This window comes from Mustela putorius, unplaced genomic scaffold, assembly GCF_011764305.1.
Source record: "Mustela putorius furo isolate JIRA1106 unplaced genomic scaffold, ASM1176430v1.1 tig00001162_pilon_pilon_pilon, whole genome shotgun sequence".
Classification (NCBI taxonomy): Eukaryota; Metazoa; Chordata; class Mammalia; order Carnivora; family Mustelidae; genus Mustela; species Mustela putorius.
In genome coordinates, this window is record NW_025421603.1 from 28,698 (window position 1) to 45,513 (window position 16,816).

At 43.2% G+C, this 16,816-nt stretch overlaps 1 protein-coding gene across 2 annotated transcripts in view; it reads right to left on the reverse strand.

Moving 5' to 3' along the window:
* Positions 1–576: 576 nt before the first annotated feature.
* Positions 577–16,816, reverse strand: part of LOC101681262 (ectonucleoside triphosphate diphosphohydrolase 3) — a 34,280-nt gene continuing 18,040 nt past the window's right edge. For both annotated transcript variants that reach the window (XM_004780247.3, XM_004780246.3), the window contains exons 5-11: positions 15,396–15,546; positions 12,903–13,062; positions 11,738–11,971; positions 5,445–5,717; positions 5,161–5,271; positions 4,637–4,774; positions 577–1,832 (exon numbers count right to left, since the gene is read on the reverse strand). In XM_004780247.3, the coding sequence (XP_004780304.1) occupies positions 1,596–1,832; positions 4,637–4,774; positions 5,161–5,271; positions 5,445–5,717; positions 11,738–11,971; positions 12,903–13,062; positions 15,396–15,546 (1,304 nt within the window). In that variant the 3' untranslated portion in view covers positions 577–1,595. The remainder of the gene's footprint in view (positions 1,833–4,636; positions 4,775–5,160; positions 5,272–5,444; positions 5,718–11,737; positions 11,972–12,902; positions 13,063–15,395; positions 15,547–16,816) is intronic.

A 16,816-nucleotide genomic window follows, 5' to 3' on the forward strand; every position in this document is an offset into this window, starting at 1 on the left:
AGGGAGCCTGATGCAGGGTTCAATCCCAGGACCCTGGAATCATGACCTGAGCTAAAGGCAGGTGCTTAATGACTGAGACACCCAGGCACCCCTTTTCCTCACTAGTTTTTAAAATGTGGTCCAGTAGATCATTGTGTGTGTGTGTGTGTGTGTGTGTAAGGAAGTCTTTGTGGAAGAAGCAGAGCTAAATTCGGCCTTGAGAAATATGTATTACTTGAATGTTTGGGAGGATGTCCCACAGGCAGGGTAGGGAGAACTGTGTGAGCAAAAGTGCATTTTGGGAAGGAAGCAGCCATTCTGGCTGGGAATCAAGATCTGAGTGGCAGGTTGTAGCCTCACAGAAGTTTTGGATGTCAGATAAAATACAGAAATGTTTGAATCAATTATCTCAAGGAGCCACAGTTTTATCAAAGTGAATAAAGGTGGATTGGAATAAAGGTGATTAATGCATAATTTTCTTAGTTCACCAGGATAGATTTCCTAAGAAATTTTTCCTCATTTTAAGAACTTACTCTCACAAATACCACCTTGGGTCCTTAGGAAAAAGTACTGTTTGCAAGGTAACAAACACACACATTTCAAGTCAAAACAAAACAAGAGTCCTTTATTCCATATTCAGCTAACCAACAATCTCAAATAATGTTGATTTTTAGTTTGTCGCCATTAGACTTGCTGGAGTTCTTTCTCATCATATGTAGAATGTGGTAAGCAAGGCTATCTCAGGACGGCATCAAGTACACTTGTGGGAACAGTGGGCAAAACATACACACCACGCTGTCAGTGGAGAAACAGCCCTAAGCAAAAGCTTAGCAAAGGCAAAAAGATCTAATACATGGTAGCCTCACTAGGAGTTTTATAAGAGGACCCAGCCATGTGAACGGCAGGTGGGAATTAAGACATACACACAGGCTGCAATCTTCTGACCAGGGCCCTGAGTGTGAATTCCACTCTGGAAATGGACTGCAGTTTCCAGGGAGATTTTCTGTGTGTCTCTGTCCTTCAGGTTCTGCCTGTAAGATAGAGCCTGGCCATGGCCACTGTCATGGGGTTAAAGAAAACTTCTCCCCCCAACACTCTATTTTACTAGTCTGAGGGAGCTCAATGCTTATGGGATTGCCAAGTCTTGAGTTAAGAATCAATGGGAGGAAGCCATAATGCAACATATCTAACTGTGTTAAATGTTTAATGGTGGCCTGCCAGCTTCCAAACTTGCCAGGAGGCATATGACATTTCTGAGGAAGGAAAAATGCAAACTGAGCCCTGAGGTCAATGCTTCAACATCAAACTGTCATAGTCTCAACTCACTGTTCCTCTAGGGCACTTGGAATAAAAAGTCTGACCTTGAAGGCAGGTCTCTTCTCAGTTCCCCAACAGGTCAGCAAGTGGGTGGTAGGTCTTTGGTGAAGGAACGTACCCAGAACAGTTGGGGGACTCCCCAAGAAGTGCTTTGGCATAAATCAGACTTGGAGAGGCACAGGACCTAGGTATTTGACTTTAGGTGCATTTCCTGAAGGTGGACATTTCGCTTGCATTGTCTGGTGCTGCCCAGGCTGGTTCTGGGCAGCCCTCAGGCTCTGGAAGCTGCTTCACAAAGCTCACTCAGAATCCACTGTGTGGTCGAAGGCATGCTGGGAGTGCCTCTGCTTCCTGGACAAAGCATACAGGTACACCAGAAATGCCAGACACAGTAAGGCCACTGCTGTGAAGAAGGCAAGGATGCCCATAAAGGCAGGCAGGTCCATGGGCAGGCGGATCAGGGGGCTTTCGGCTGGGATCTGGTTGGTCAGGCTGAGCATGTAGCCCAGAGACCAGGCTATGCTGCTATTCCCCACCTGTATGGTAGAAAGATGGCTTAGTTCTCAGGGTAGGGCCCCAGGCAGGAATAACAAACATACACCACTGTCATCCTCATGGAACACCCACCAGAACTGTGGCCCAAGGTCAAAGACTTGTCCAAGTTCAGACCCTGCAGAGACTGGGCTAGATTCCAGGTCACTGAGGCCCTACACTCAGCACTGTGGAAAAACCGTCGGAGTCCTCACAGCCTCATCAACCTCAGAACCTCCCAACAGCCAAGTGGGATGATGGCACTGTTAATAACAGTGGGAGTTTTTCTACTGTCCAGTACAAAAGTGTCTGTGGCTAAAGAAAGAGGGTAACAAGCAGTTTACTGAACCCAGGACCAGTTTCTAAGCACAGGAGTCAGTCTAAATAAGAAACAGACTCTGTCAATTTCTTATGTAAATTCCATCAGTTTTTGCTTCCTTGTTTTGAGGCTGTTTTATTAGATACAGAAAAGTTTCAAATTTATAATCTTCAGAAGGAACTCTCTATCATTACGTTGTACTCCTCTGTATCTTGCATGATCCTTATTTTAAAGACTATTTGGTCAAAACTTCATATATATATATGTATGTATATATGTATATGAAGTTTTGAAAAAGATTTTATATATATGGGGTGCCTGGGTGGCTCAGTGGGTTAAAGCCTCTGCCTTCAGCTCAGGTCATGATACTAGGATCCTGGGGATCAGGCCCCACATCCGGCTCTCTGCTCCGCAGGGAGCCTGCTTTCCTTCCACTCTCTCTGCCTGCCTCTCTGCCTACTTGTGATCTGTCTGTCAAATTAATTAAAAAATAAATAAATAAAAATCTTAAAAGAAAAAAGATTTTATTTATTTATTTGACAGACAGCAAGAGAACACAAGCAGGGAAGTGGGAGAGAGAGAAGCAGGGTCCCCGCTGAGCAGGGAGCCCTATGTGGGGCTCAGTCCCAGGACCCTGAAATCATGACCTGAGCCGAAGGCAGACACTTAACTGACCGAGCCACCCAGGTGTTCCTGATTTTTTTTTTTTTAATTTTCAGACTTTCCATGTCCTTACCCTTAACACATAAGGGTTTCTCTTACAAACAACATATGCTTGATTTTTAAAAATCCAATCTGACAATATCTGTCTTCTAACTGGTAGGTTTAGTCCAATTATGATTATTGTGATTATGGATATATTTGGACTACTTCTTTCTTATATCTTAGTTTAAAACTTTTAATTGGTGCTCCTTTACTTTTTCTTTATTTTTTCCTTTCTTGCCTTAAAAATGTTATATAAATAAAGTCTGCCTTTACAAGAGGAGCATTTTAGGCCCCTCTTATGACCCTGCTCCCTTCACACTGGATATCAGATATATTCGAATTTTGGGTTGTTATGGATAGAATCTTTTACTTTTCTTTAGTCTAAGTTTTCTTTTTCCTTTTTAAAAATACACATTTTGGGACACCTGGGTGGCTCAGTTGGTTGGACGACTGCCTTCGGCTCAGGTCATGATTCCAGAGTCCGGGGATCGAGTCCCGCATCGGGCTCCCAGCTGCATGGGGAGTCTGCTTCTCCCTCTGACCTTCTCCTCGCTCATGCTCTCTCTCACTGTCTCTCTCTCTCAAATAAATAAATAAAATCTTAAAAAAAAATAAAAATACACATTTTAAGCCACCACATCATTTATTCTTCCTGCCTATATTTTTATAACATTTCCAGGATTTATTCCTCTTCTTATTTGATTTTTTTTCCTCTAAAAGTATTTTTGGCAACCCTGTGTGGCAAATCTTCTAAGTCTTTTTATGCCTTCATGTTTAAATACCAATTTGGCTGTATATAAACTTCTTTATGAATAAAGGAAAAGGATTTGAAAGCTGGAATTCTGTATCCATCCAAACTGGTATCCAAGGGAACATCACTTTCTGTTCGCATAATGTACTTTCCTGCTAATTAGATTCATTAAGAAGCAAAGCTTAGAGAGTACATGCCACCAAGAGTCCTTGTATGTCTCCAGACAGCCTTAGCTTTTTGTAGATGACTCAATTTTATTTATGTAAAAGTAGACAGTCACAGGCCTAATGCTGGCTATTGATTGGTTTAATCTAATTATTGCTAAAGCTAGTATCAAACAGACGGACTCCAGGCTTTATATCAGCTATTCCTGAGATGAGAAAATTCTCCCTGAACCTGGGGAACTTAGGTTGGGTTCATATCAGCAAGGCTGAGTCTTTCCTGAAAACAAAGCCTGGCGGGTGACCAGCCAAAGAGCCACCTGGTGACACTTGGGGATTCCAGCTTCAGGCCATCCTGGATACTTGACCGTAAATCCAGTGACCTCGGACACATTCCTTACTTCATAGTTGTAAATCCCTCATACTCTCTGCTACCCTGACATCTGTGTAAAATGGACAGCAGTTAGTTACCAGCCTCTTAAAGAATCACTGCCCTATTTAAAGTTTCTTTTCATGATGATAAGTCTGATCCTTAAAATATTTGTTCATACACTCAGCAAACATTCAGTAAACACCTTTTAGGTTCTCGCTCCTGTGCTGAAGGTAATGAGACAGGTCCTGTGCTCGAGGAGCTCAGGGTCTGTGAGTTCTTGGCCTCTGATCCCAACCCCCCATGTGGAAGGGTCCCCCAGGGACACCTCCTCTGGATTCTCCACCATCCCTCCCGGAAAGCTCACAAGGGATTCCCAGTCTCTCCAGCTTCCCCCCAGCAAACTGAAATCACCAATACCCTCCAAATGTCTGCATTTCTTCTGCACCTATACACAAACCTTTAGAGAGGAAGAGGAGAAAACAACCTGTGCCTTGACTTACTTCTTTTTTAAAATGTATTTGGGGCCAGGTCTCCTCAGTGAATCTGTATCCATTCACAAGCAAGTGGTAGATATAGTGGGCTGAGAAGCAGTAGGAGCGGGCATACACCTCATCAAACCTGGGGAGCAGCAGCGGGAGCTGAGGAGGAGGTTCCAAACAGATGAGGCAGGCATGTTTGACAACACGTGTTTCAGAACACATTTTAAAGAATCTCATCCTGTAGAATTTCATAATACCATCACCATAAAACAATCCAATTGTATCACATCATAACGAAAATACCCCTCTGCAGTACGGGGTACACTACCTGCTGTCGTAACCATCGTGCCTGTGATCAGAACATTCATCTACAATGCGGGTAGGAGGCAGGTTCCCTTATTACCCCATTTTGTGGATGTTGGGGAAGCACAACAGCATAAAGTCCAAACTTGGAACACACACACACCCACACACAAATGAAATACACTTGGCTCCGCTCACTGTGTTGTACGGGGGATGTTGCCCCTTTCTCTTTAAATACTGACCTGACTCCAACTCTCTGAGCAGAAATCCCAGGTGCTTGAGTTGAAGGCGTTCAGGGAAAAGCTCCCCGAAAGATTGAAAGCACTTGCTGTGTAGTAGAATCCTGCAAAAGCCTGGAAGGGGGTTGCGGAGAAGGAAGTCAGTTCTCAGAACGGGATACATTATGGAGCTCTAGGGGTGGGGAATAAGAAAGTGGGCAAACAGGGCAACAGAAGAGAATCAGAAAGGGGAAAGCTAAATCTTCAAAGGGGGAGAAAGGGAAACTTTTGGTGGTTTTTGCTCTTACCACGAATGCCCCTTTAACTTTTGGCTGATAAACCCCATCAAAGGAACAGTCTTCTTGGTCATGGCAAGCTTGGAAGTCAAACAGGAAAGCCACCTTTTCCCTACACAGTGATGGATCCCCGGTTCCTTCAAAGGTGATGACGTCATCAGGGTCGTAATTTCCAGGTCTCAGGTCTGCTGTGCACAGGCTGTCAAATATGTAGCCCCCAGTGAGGGTAGTGACATAATTCCGAGGGTAACAGGGGTTGATGATACTGGTTTTGGTGGGAGAATTCTGTGGGTACAAGAGGGAGGTGTCAGAAACCACTCTTCTGTGGAGGGCCAAAGTGTTTCCCTCTTGCAAATCCTTACAATGGCTACCCTCCCATGCCAATAGAGACATGGATGGAAAACATGCCATTTTATGTCAGTGTGCACTTGAAGGCAACTCCAGTGGGGGTGGGTGAACCTGCACTGAGCATAATGCCAGGTCCTCATTCACATTATCTGACCCACCCCTTAAGACAGTCCTGGGAAGCAGGTTTTATGAAATCCATTTGGATGGGAAAACAAGACATGCTTAGATTAACTGATCATTTTTAAAAGATTTTATTTATTTATTTGAGGGGGAGAGAATTGGGGGGGGGGGTCAGAGGTGAAGCAGACTCCCCGCTCAGCGGGGAACCTGATGTGGAACTTGATCCTGAACTCCAGGATCATGACCTGAGCTGAAGGCAGTTGCTCAATCAACTGAGCCACCCAGGTGTCCCCTAGATTAATTGATCATTTTTAATAGAGTATCACCTATCCACCTGAGAAAATAATCCAAAAGGTTACCAATAGGTGTATTATGAAAATTAAGGTTCCCTCCCAACTACTTCTAGCCACCAGATCCCTTCCCTAGAAGTAACCATGATTGCCAAATTTTGTGATTTCCTGCCAGAGATACTTCTTGTATGCATATGCAAATATCTTTTCTTCTCCCTCTTCCTTTTTCTAAAAACAATAAATGGTACTACTCTATCCACAGTTATGCCCCTTGTTTTTCTTACTTTAAAATATACCTTTCTGTCTCAGTCGGTTAAGCCACTGCTTTTAGCTCAGGTCATGATCCCAGGCTCCTGGGATCGAGTTCCACATCGGGATCCTTGCTCAGCAAGGAGCCTGATTCTCTCTCTGCCTCTGCCTACCACTTTGCCTGCTTGTGCTCGCACTCTGACTGAATAAATAAAATCTTTTAAAAATATATATACCTTTTTCATCTTTCCCGTTGTACATATAAAATGGCCTCTTCTTTTAAGAGGCTGCATAGCATTCCACTGTACCAATAAACTACAGAGGAGATTCCTTAGATAAGAAATGTGCATATGAATATTTAGATGGTTTCCAATCATTCTGCCATTATAAACAAGGCTGCAACAAGTATCTTTGTTACATATAAATCTTTGATCGATTTGTAATTTATTTGGTGTAAAGATTGTAGAAGGGAATCTGACTTTATTTCTTTCAAATGACTATCCAATATTTTATGTACTGATGAAAAATCTTATCTTATGCTAAATCCCAAAGCATGTTTGGTTCTATTTATGGACTCCCTTTTCCAGGGAACTGGATTTGAACTCTGTCCAATTTCAAAGCCACTAAGCATCTCCTGTTGTAAAGTCTTGACTTGGACAATACTTATTCTAAGTCTTTCAATTTATTGATGTAGGAAATTGAGATACACAATGAAGTAATGAATTATTTAACAAAGGCCAGTGACAGGACTCCACACATAAGCCTACGGAAGTCCAACACTCATCCAATGTAACTCTAATGACTATCCTCTAGGATGTCTTAATGTGACTGACTCTGTGGAGGCAGAAAAGAGGCTTCTTTCTGCTTCAGTGGTATGAAAAAAATCCATGATTTTCAAAAATTGCTATGTCTACTGTAACATAATAGGGTCACCAGGGTCACACACCAGGGTCACCCTATGGCTGAAATATTGATTTAAGGGGGGGTAGAAATCAGTCAACTGGTTATTTAATTTCCCCCTCCAAATCTGACGTACTTATTAAATAGTTAAAATAAAATAAATTGCTTCTGGCTTGGACTGGAGAAGAAGCAAGATAATATCAATTATTTCTGGCTTGGAACATAAAAGCAGCTCAGTAAAGATCATTTCTTTTTTTTTGTTTTAAGATTTTATTTATTTATTTGAAAGAAAGAGAGCGAGTGTGCATGCAGGCGAGCGTGAAGAGGGGGAGGAGCCGAGAGAGAAGCAGACTCCCTGCTGAGTGTGGAACCAGATGTGGGGCTCTGATTCCAGGACCCTGGGGTCATGGCCTGAGCCGAAAGCAGATGCCTAACTGACTAAGCCACCCAGGTGACCCTAAAGATCATTTCTGTACTCCTTCTGGAGTTTGAACAATTGTGATGTCATTCTTTAAATATAATTTGCCAATGGTCCAAGTTGCTCAGGCCCTCAACATTCAACAAATCTCCCGTGAACTTAGTGTGTGCATGGCACTGGTACTAAAGGGTTAACCATTAGAACTGAGGGCAAAAAAGTCCACTGGTAAACTGCAGCATAACTTGGTCTTAGAATACATCCCATCAAAAGTGGAAAAATAGTGATAGGAACTATCCTCAACAGTGATGGAAACTATTAAAAGAACACACCAGGAAACTAATTTAAAAGGAAGGTACAGGACCAATAATGAAAACTACATTTTATTGGAAGATACAAACCAAGGATAAATAAATGGAAGGAATTTTATAATTCTATTTGGGGATTCATAATATCATCGATTAGCTAACTTTTTACCATATTCATTTTCAGTCAATGCAACTACCATCATAATTTCAATGAACAAAAACTTCCTGTTACTGCTTAAAATGATTTTGAAGTTCAGAATTAATGTCTGAGACTAAAAAAACAAACCACTGCAACTAGAATAATTGGCTCAAGAATGGAGAAATGGATGAACTGAACAGGAAATCTAGAAACAGATCTTCCTTATCCAAGGACTTATTAGTGGGATGTCTCAGAACCCCTGAAATTATCAGGTTGCAAAAAGTCATTACAACTTTGTTGGTGGGAGTCTTTTTTTTTTTTTAAGATTTTATTTATTTATTTGACAGAAAGAGAGGTCACAAGTAGGCAGAGAGGCAGGCAGTGGGTGGGAGGTGCTGAGCAGAGAGCCTGATGTAGGCCTCAATCCCAGGACCCTGAGACCATGACCCACCAAGACGCCCAAGGTGGTTTTTTAATTTTGTTGGAAGATTGCCTATTTGTCCAATTATATAAAAAATACACCTATCCTTCGATTTTATCCCACGGAAGCAAAATCATCAGTTCATAAGGTTATATGCACAAGAGGCTTTACTGGCCTATTATTGCTGCAGCGAAACAGGACATAGCCCGGTGTCCATCAGGATAGGCATGGTTGACAAACTGTAAAATACTAACGGGTAAAGAAAATAAGTTATCTATCAATCTGGAAAGTCAAGAGCACGACGTTATCAATCTGTGAACAGTGAAGACATTTAGTGAATTGGGTTGGAATGAGATTCTTTCATTTTTGCTTTAATACTTTTTTGCATAGTTTGACATTTTTACAATAAAAATACCAAAAGGACTTTATAACAAAAAGATTAGTCCTTTATAACAAAAGGACTAATACAATTTTTCTTTTTAAATAATAGTACTTGGAATATTATGTATCTATAAAAATAATAATTTCAAAGGATATTGAACAACATAGGAAATTGCTCATGGTATATTTAGATAAAAGAAATACTAGGTTAGGTAAAAGGAAAAGCTGGATATAAAACTATATATACCATATGAAGCCAAATTTGTAAATAGACATACTCGTGCACGAAAAAGGAGCTGGAAGAAAATGCAATAGTATGTTTAAGGTGGTTAATTCTAGGGTTTTTTGTTTTATTATTTATATTTTTTGTGTTTGCTTTTTCTAAATTTTTTCATTCGACATGTCTTACTTTAAAAACAAAAGAGGAAAGCCTGAGTGGCTCAGTGGGTTAAGCCTTTGCCTTCAGCTCAGGTCATGATCTCAGGGTCCTAGGATCGAGCCCTACATTGGGCTTTCTGCTCAGCAGGGAGCCTGCCCCCCCCACCCCGCCTACTGCTCTGCCTACTTGTGATCTCTCTGTCAAATAAATAAATAAAATCTTTAAAAAAAGAAAGAAAGAAAGAAAGAACTTCCTTAAAGAGGGGAGGCAGGATAGTTAATACATGTCCCTAGCGTCCAACGGGCTGTCCGAGGCTCCAGTGCTGGGCCAACTGGAGGATTGTTCATATAAAGACAGTTTGCAAGGGTTTTATTAATTCTCACCACACTGCGACAGGTAAGGAAACCAGACCCAGACTGGCAGGATTTACTCAGGCAGTAACGTTCATGATGTAGTCATCTTTGTGAACCTTCTAAGTCGGGGCCTGGTAACACTTACTTGGCACATGAAAGTATTGGTCAGGCAAGTCTGGGCATGCAATTGTGGGCGATCCTCAGCACACCCGGATCCTTCCCCTCACCTGAGTCAGAAGGCTTTGAGGGCGGAACCACCCTCTCAGGCATCCAGAGATTACCAGGCAAGTTGGAGAGCTGCCTCCATCCCTGTGAGCTGACTGGCCACAGTAGAGGCTGGGGTCTCCCACCTCTGTGCCCAGGCCTGGGTTCACACCTACGTTCTCAAACCCAAGTGGGACCTCAGACAGGTGTAGTATTCACTTCTGTATTATAGATTCTTGGATAATCGCTCTTTAATAATCATTATAAAAATAAAAACCACACACACAAACATTCCTCAGGGCCAGCCAAATTTAGGAAGTGAGCTTCTCTGACCTTCACTCACCCTGGGAAAAGGATGATTTCACGTGCTCCCTTTCTCCTGTTTCAAGTTCAGAGGAGACCCTGCCCTCCACCCTTGTCAGGACTAGAGCTGGAGGGAGGGGCATTAAGCATTGCTAGAAATAAAAGGAGATGGAGAAAAGAGGTGTTTCCAGAACTTCTGCCCTGGAAAGAAGCATGCTGGCTGAAATATGTTAGTGAGAAAGCAAGAGGAATGGTGGTTATGGAGACCTTGCTAGGGAGGCTTGATGGGGTTCCCTGTGGGGTTTGGTTTGGCCAAGTGGAGGTGGTCTAAGTCTGGGGTGGGCATTGGGTCTGTTGAGCCCCAAGTGCTGCCTTCAGGGTCCCCCACTCTGTCATTCCTAGGCAGTGCTCAGTCTCTCCCAACAATGCCCACCACATGCATGTATACTGAGGCTCCGACCTTTCCTGGGAGGTTCAAGGAGAAGCTCTGGGGAGCAGACCAGATCTGGAGGGTGAATTCTCACACACAGCCCTGCATGACAACCTGGTAAATGCAGTAGTCTGAAGATGTCAGTTTTGCTGATGGCACTTTGGTGAGCCAGACCATTTCCCCCCGCAGGTTAGGGGCTGGGAGAACACCACTTCCTTTCTTAATTGCCAAAGTGGGTGGGAGGGGTGGGGGTTAACCTATGGTGCTGTGCCCACTATGTTCACAGGCTGACCCAGCCCTTGTCCCCTGCCCCTGGGTCCCACCGAACGCCAGGATCTGTAGCCTCTGGTTGTTCTCTTGCCCCTCTAGGTGGTCAAAGTCCCTTTCCTTCATCTTTCATTTTCCTTTCTCAGCCATGCATGTCTGAGATGGAGGTCACCTGATCACTGGAGTTTGGGGTCTTGAGTCTCATCCATGGGGCCTGTGCTTGCTGACACACACCACACTAACACTGAGTTTAACTTAGTGGCAGCCTTCCAGCAGATGGCTGAACTAGCCATCTGGGACGTGGAGCACTTACCATGTGAGCTACTGACCAATGTGATGCAATTCTGTTACTCAAAATCCCACCGTATAAAGGGCATCAAACCTGCCTAATATAGGCCCTTCTAAAAGGAGGCTGAGCCCCGGGAAGGCTCGGTCCTCTCCCCTGTCAGCAAGTATTTCTCTTGGGACCACTTTTATTATTTGCTCCGCACTCAGGGGAGTTGCAAAATTCCCAGGCTTATTTAGCTATTGGTTTAAAACAGTCTGTGTCCTTAAAGGGATCCCAGGTCTTGAGTCATTTACAAAACATCTGGTGCCCTGGAATTCCCCTAGATCTAAGATTCAAGTTCACTGGAAGTGGTCAATACAACAGAGAGAGAGAGAGCTTGGACCCCCACGAGTAAACTGGAACATGCTCTCGTTTCTATCCACATTCTAACTGGAGTGGAAAGGACAGGCCCCAGAAGCCAAGGCCCCCTCCCCTCAAGACCCCCCACCTCCGCGCCCCGGCTCAGGTACCTGATGGAGTATTGCCAGAAACCTCTTCTCAGCCTCGTTCCGGCCATAGCACTGGAAGCTATGCGTGTAGAGCGTGTACACATAGCCGTACAGCGACACTTTCATGATGTGGCTCGTGTTCAACCCTACATTCTCTCCAGCTGCAAAGGATATTTGGGTGGAGGCGCCACCTAAATCCAGGGCACCTGTGGTCTCCACTCCATTTGGATGCACCCACATATGCCACAGGTTCTTCTGCACAGTGGGAAAAGGAAGCAAGAGAAAAGTTGAGAGGCACTATCTTTGTCTGCCCAAGGCTCTCCATCCAAGACCCTTCTCTTATTGCTAAGAACCATGACATGGGGAACATCTGGGGGCCAAATCTCTCCTTTATTTCAAGGGTGGTGAACTCAAATGCTTTCAGAGGCTGGGCAGGCAACAGAAATGAGTGAAGATTAGGTGTAGATAATTGAGAAATGGTGGGGACTGTGGCAAATTGGGGACTACATGAGCTACACTCTGTTCCAGTTGTCATGCGGAATGTGAGTCCACTGTAACCAGTGCTTCCAAATTTTAGGGGTGTGTGGGGCTCAGGGCAAGCTAAAAATGTGGTTTTTATATGAAATTTCCAACTATTACTTGTTGGCAATTAATTAAAATTTAAGAGTATATCTGAAGGGAACAAACGAGGCCTTGGGCTGGATATGGTTTATGCCCTCTGTAACATGGTGATTATCTCTTGGAGTTGGCTTTCCTTTGAACAGGGGCAGGGCATGTGGAGTCTGCAGTGAATGGACCTGGGGACACAGGGTGACTTGGGAAGTCTGAGGTCTCCAGAAATTACAGAGGGCTGTGAAGTTTTGGGAAGGGTCATTCTCCAGTTACTTTTCAAAAGACCCATAGGCTTTAGATTTAGATCCTTCCCACCTCCAATTTCTTATTAACTAGTGAAGTGAGGATATTCCCTCTCCTGTGTGCTTTGGTCCTGCTTATGATGCAATGTTTCTGCCCCAGCCAAATGTGTCTTTTCTTAGCTATTGTCTCATAGGTGTTTCCTTAATGCATTATGTGATAGCGTTGACACAGGACAGATGCCCCTGTCAGCATGCACCTCTGCTTTAAGTGACCACCCACAGGGGATAAGATAAAGAGCAAGATTAAAAACCATGCATTTGTTTTCACACACCTCCAGGAAATTTCCCATTAAATAGTTGGCTGTAATCCATCCATATATCCCTTCCTCTTCCCCAGAAATGATTTGAGCACCCCTAAAATCAAAGGGCTGGGACTTGAAGTAGTTTTGGATGCTTGCAAGGACTTCATTAGCTGCTGTTTCATTTTGTAACCTATGCAAGGCACAGAACACAAAAGGCTGAGTGCCTGGACAAGAGAGTCTTAAAGTCACCTCACTCAGGTGAAAAGGTAAACCTCCCCACCCGTCTGCTGGCAGGGACGATTCTCCAGACATGTGCAAAAATGGCAACCCTTTTGCAAGTTGAAGGCTCCTAGGCAACGGTGAAGGCAGATACACTTGTTACCTGTCAAACTATCAGAAAAACAGCATCAAGTAAAAATACCCCTTGTCCTCTCCTCCCTCACCGGTGCCCACCCCATTCTCTAACAACCAGTTAACCAAAAGAGCCTTCTGCTTAACCACCATTGCTTTGTCTCAGATCAGCACCGGAAAGGGGACTGGTGAAGCCATAGGGGTGGCATAATAATCTCCTGGGGGCACCACATAAAGGAGCCCTCAGCAGTCCAGAAGGAAGGGAAATCTGAGGAGGAGGGGGGGGAGGAAGAAGATTGAGTTTCCAGCAGTCCTTGCTTTGCTCCTGGGGAGGGCTTCATCATGATGGGTGTGATGGCCATCATGGTTGTAACTGGATTGAAATCCATCAGTGTGCTGATCCACAGTAGAGTGGCAACACAGCATTCCTATGTCACCTAATGATGTAACATTGTAACATTCATTTGCTGCCATTTTACCTTATAGAAAAAGATTCACTTGGGAGATTATTTTCCCTTTCATTAGTGGGTTAAGAAAGCCAGGGGTACCAGTTCACTCTTGGCTCAAGAAGAACGAACCATGTCACAACCAGAGGGTCATGCTAATTCTGGAGCAAATTATCACTGCTCAGAAAATAATTCGAGAGTTTTCCTAGTTTTATCAGCTTCCATCCCAGAGGATTCTCATTATTTCTTTTTTTACATTTGACTTTTCTAGCAATTAAAATGTCAGCCAGCTCCTTAGAAGGAATGGATCACCATCAGAAAGTTTACAAGGAAGAGATAATATTTAATTTATTAAAATGAGACATTCACTGTGTTCCCAAGTGGTGCACTTCCTAGTCCATGGTTTTTGTCATGAGCTGTAAATCAAAAAGTCTTTTACTTATTCCTCACTGGGAGGACTGAGAGAAAAAGCAATTAAGAAAAAGTTGGGTGCTTTGTCTGCATAAGAAAGAAAAGGCAGAAGGAAAGAATTTCTATATCATTTCTATTTCAGGTAAACACAATCATTTTGAAACACCCTGCAGATTCCAAGAGGGAGCAAAGAAATCCAACTTTCTCCCACGTTCTGCTTGGTCAACCAGGACATAGGAATAGAAACAAGGAGAGAAAAACCACAAGGAAAAGGCCCAATCCAACTGAGGGCGCTCCCTGATTTCTTTTTTTTTAAAGATTTATTTATTTGACAGACAGAGATCACAAGTAGGCAGAGAGGCAGGCAGAGAGAGAGGAGGAAGCAGGCTCCCTGCTGGGCAGAGAGCCTGATGCGGGGCTCGATCCCAGGACCCTGAGACCATGACCTGAGCTGAAGGCAGAGGCTTAACCCACTGAGCCACCCAGGCGCCCCACTCCCTGATTTCTTTTAATGATCATGTTGAAGTGGTTCTGTTTGTTTGTTCCTGTGTATCTTCCTCATGCCCACACATATAATTTTATGTTACTGGCACTGTAGACTAAGTGGCTTTGAGGCAGGATGAGTGTCATCTTTGGGGACTAAAGCCTTATTTTCAAAGTTTGGAGCAGCCTCTACCTTCGGTAGATTTAAGTTTGATGTTTTAAAAACTATTTTTCTTTTATTTCAAGGTCAAGGAAATACAAAAATAGAAGAAAAAAAAAGAGAACGGGCTCTCAAAGACAGTGCAACTGGGCTGAAAGTTTGCAAATTTAGAAGGATCTTCTCAGTTGAGTGAAATGAGCTCTTTGTTTCCTAATAGCTCTAAAGACTTTGACTGGGGTGAAGTGCAGAAATTCCACTGTTTTCCAGCAGATTCCTGTGGCATTGTTTACATGGGTAGAAGCCACATAAATATGGGCTGCACTCAATGCAGCAGGCTGCACACAGGTATCAAAAGACCAGGCATGAAAAACAATTTTCACTTTTCTAAAGAATTAGAGGTACACCCCATGAGAGTCCATATTACCTTCCTTTCTTCCAGAGTTATCAGGAAAATCACCAACGGGGGAGGGAATCCATTTTAGAATGATTTCTTTCTGGGTATTAAAATAAAGCCTGAAAATTTCCTAGCTTTTGAAGCCTACATTTATGGCAGAATATGGGCTTCTTTCTTTTGGATTTGTTCCCAGAAATACAGTTACATTCTTGGCAGGGTTCAACACATTCTTGGCTATTTTGATCAGATGGGCTCCTTGAGGCCATTCCAGCCCTTACCTCAGCAAGCGCATCCCAGCCGTGGCCCCCAGGTAAATGCAGGTGGATCTATGGAGGTGGGCTGGAATCTGTCTCTTGACTTTTTGCATGCAATCCTCAAAGGCTTTGGGGACATCTTGGGGGTTTTTCCCATAGCTGGAGATCCCAGAGCCTGAAGAGCAAGCAGTCAGCACTTCTTAGCATTCCCAGGAACTAATAAGAGCTGTACAACTTCCGAATAGAAAACAAATCAGCTTTGGAAATTAATGGCTTTGAGTACGGGGGGTTGAACAACAGGTGGATACGTTAAGTCCCATGTGGTCACACTGATGACTCAACTCCCAAAATATGGAAGGGAAAAACTACAAAACTAAAGGTATAAATAAAACTCAGGAGAAGAGTATAAGTAACCCCACTGCACCCATCTCCCAGCTTCCACAAGGATCAACTCTTGTTTCATCTCTCTCTGCCCACGGAGCAAACTGCAGATACGGTATCCTTTCATTCTCTAAACACTTCAGTATGTTTCACTAACAGACAAAATTTCTTTTTGTTGCTGTTGTTCAGAAATAATCCATCTTATTGGCCTTTTGCTTCTCTAGTCTCCTTTCGCACTACTTGCCTCTGGCAAGCTCACTTGTTTTTTATTTCGTTTTGTTTATGAAAGATTTTATTTTTAAGGAATCTCTACCCGCAATGTGGGGCCTGAACCCACAACCCTGAGATCAAGAGTCACACACTCCACTGACTGAGCCAGCCAGGAGCTCTGGGAAGTTCATTTCTTGACAGAACTTGCACCAAATAGATTTAGAGACATAGTCAAGGTGGAATAGGAAAAAGGAAACAAAAATTCAAACCTATGTCCCATGTGTTCAAACATGGGAAGTGTTTAGAATAAAGGAATCTTGTCATGACTTGTCCTCAGGATACATTTTTGTATACCTATATATAATTTAACAAGATGTCATCCTACCCCAAAGTAACATACCTAGAGAGACATATAACCCAGACAAACCCATGACGGAGTTCCTCAGTTAGGTCAGAAATCTCCATGAAGCTGAAATGAATGGTCGCAGAAAGAACTGAAAGTAGAGTTACGCAAGATTTCTTTTTTAAAGAATTATAACCACTGCCCATAAAAATTAAAAAGAATCCTTTAACAGAACCAAATTCTAGTGAAGGTGCACATTTTCTCCATATACCCCCCCTAGATCCCCCCCACCTCTTTCTGTCCAACCAGTTTGTTTGAATTAGAGTCCAAATCAACTCCATCCATTGCAGTTGGTTGGTATGTTTCTTAATTCTCTCTTATCCAGGAGTTCCATCCTCCCTTTTTATTTTTCCCTTGAGATTAAAAGAAAAATTTCCTTGCAATTTCATTTGTCTTATGGAGTTTTCCACAGGCTAGAATTTGCTGACTACATCCCAATAGTTCATGTAAC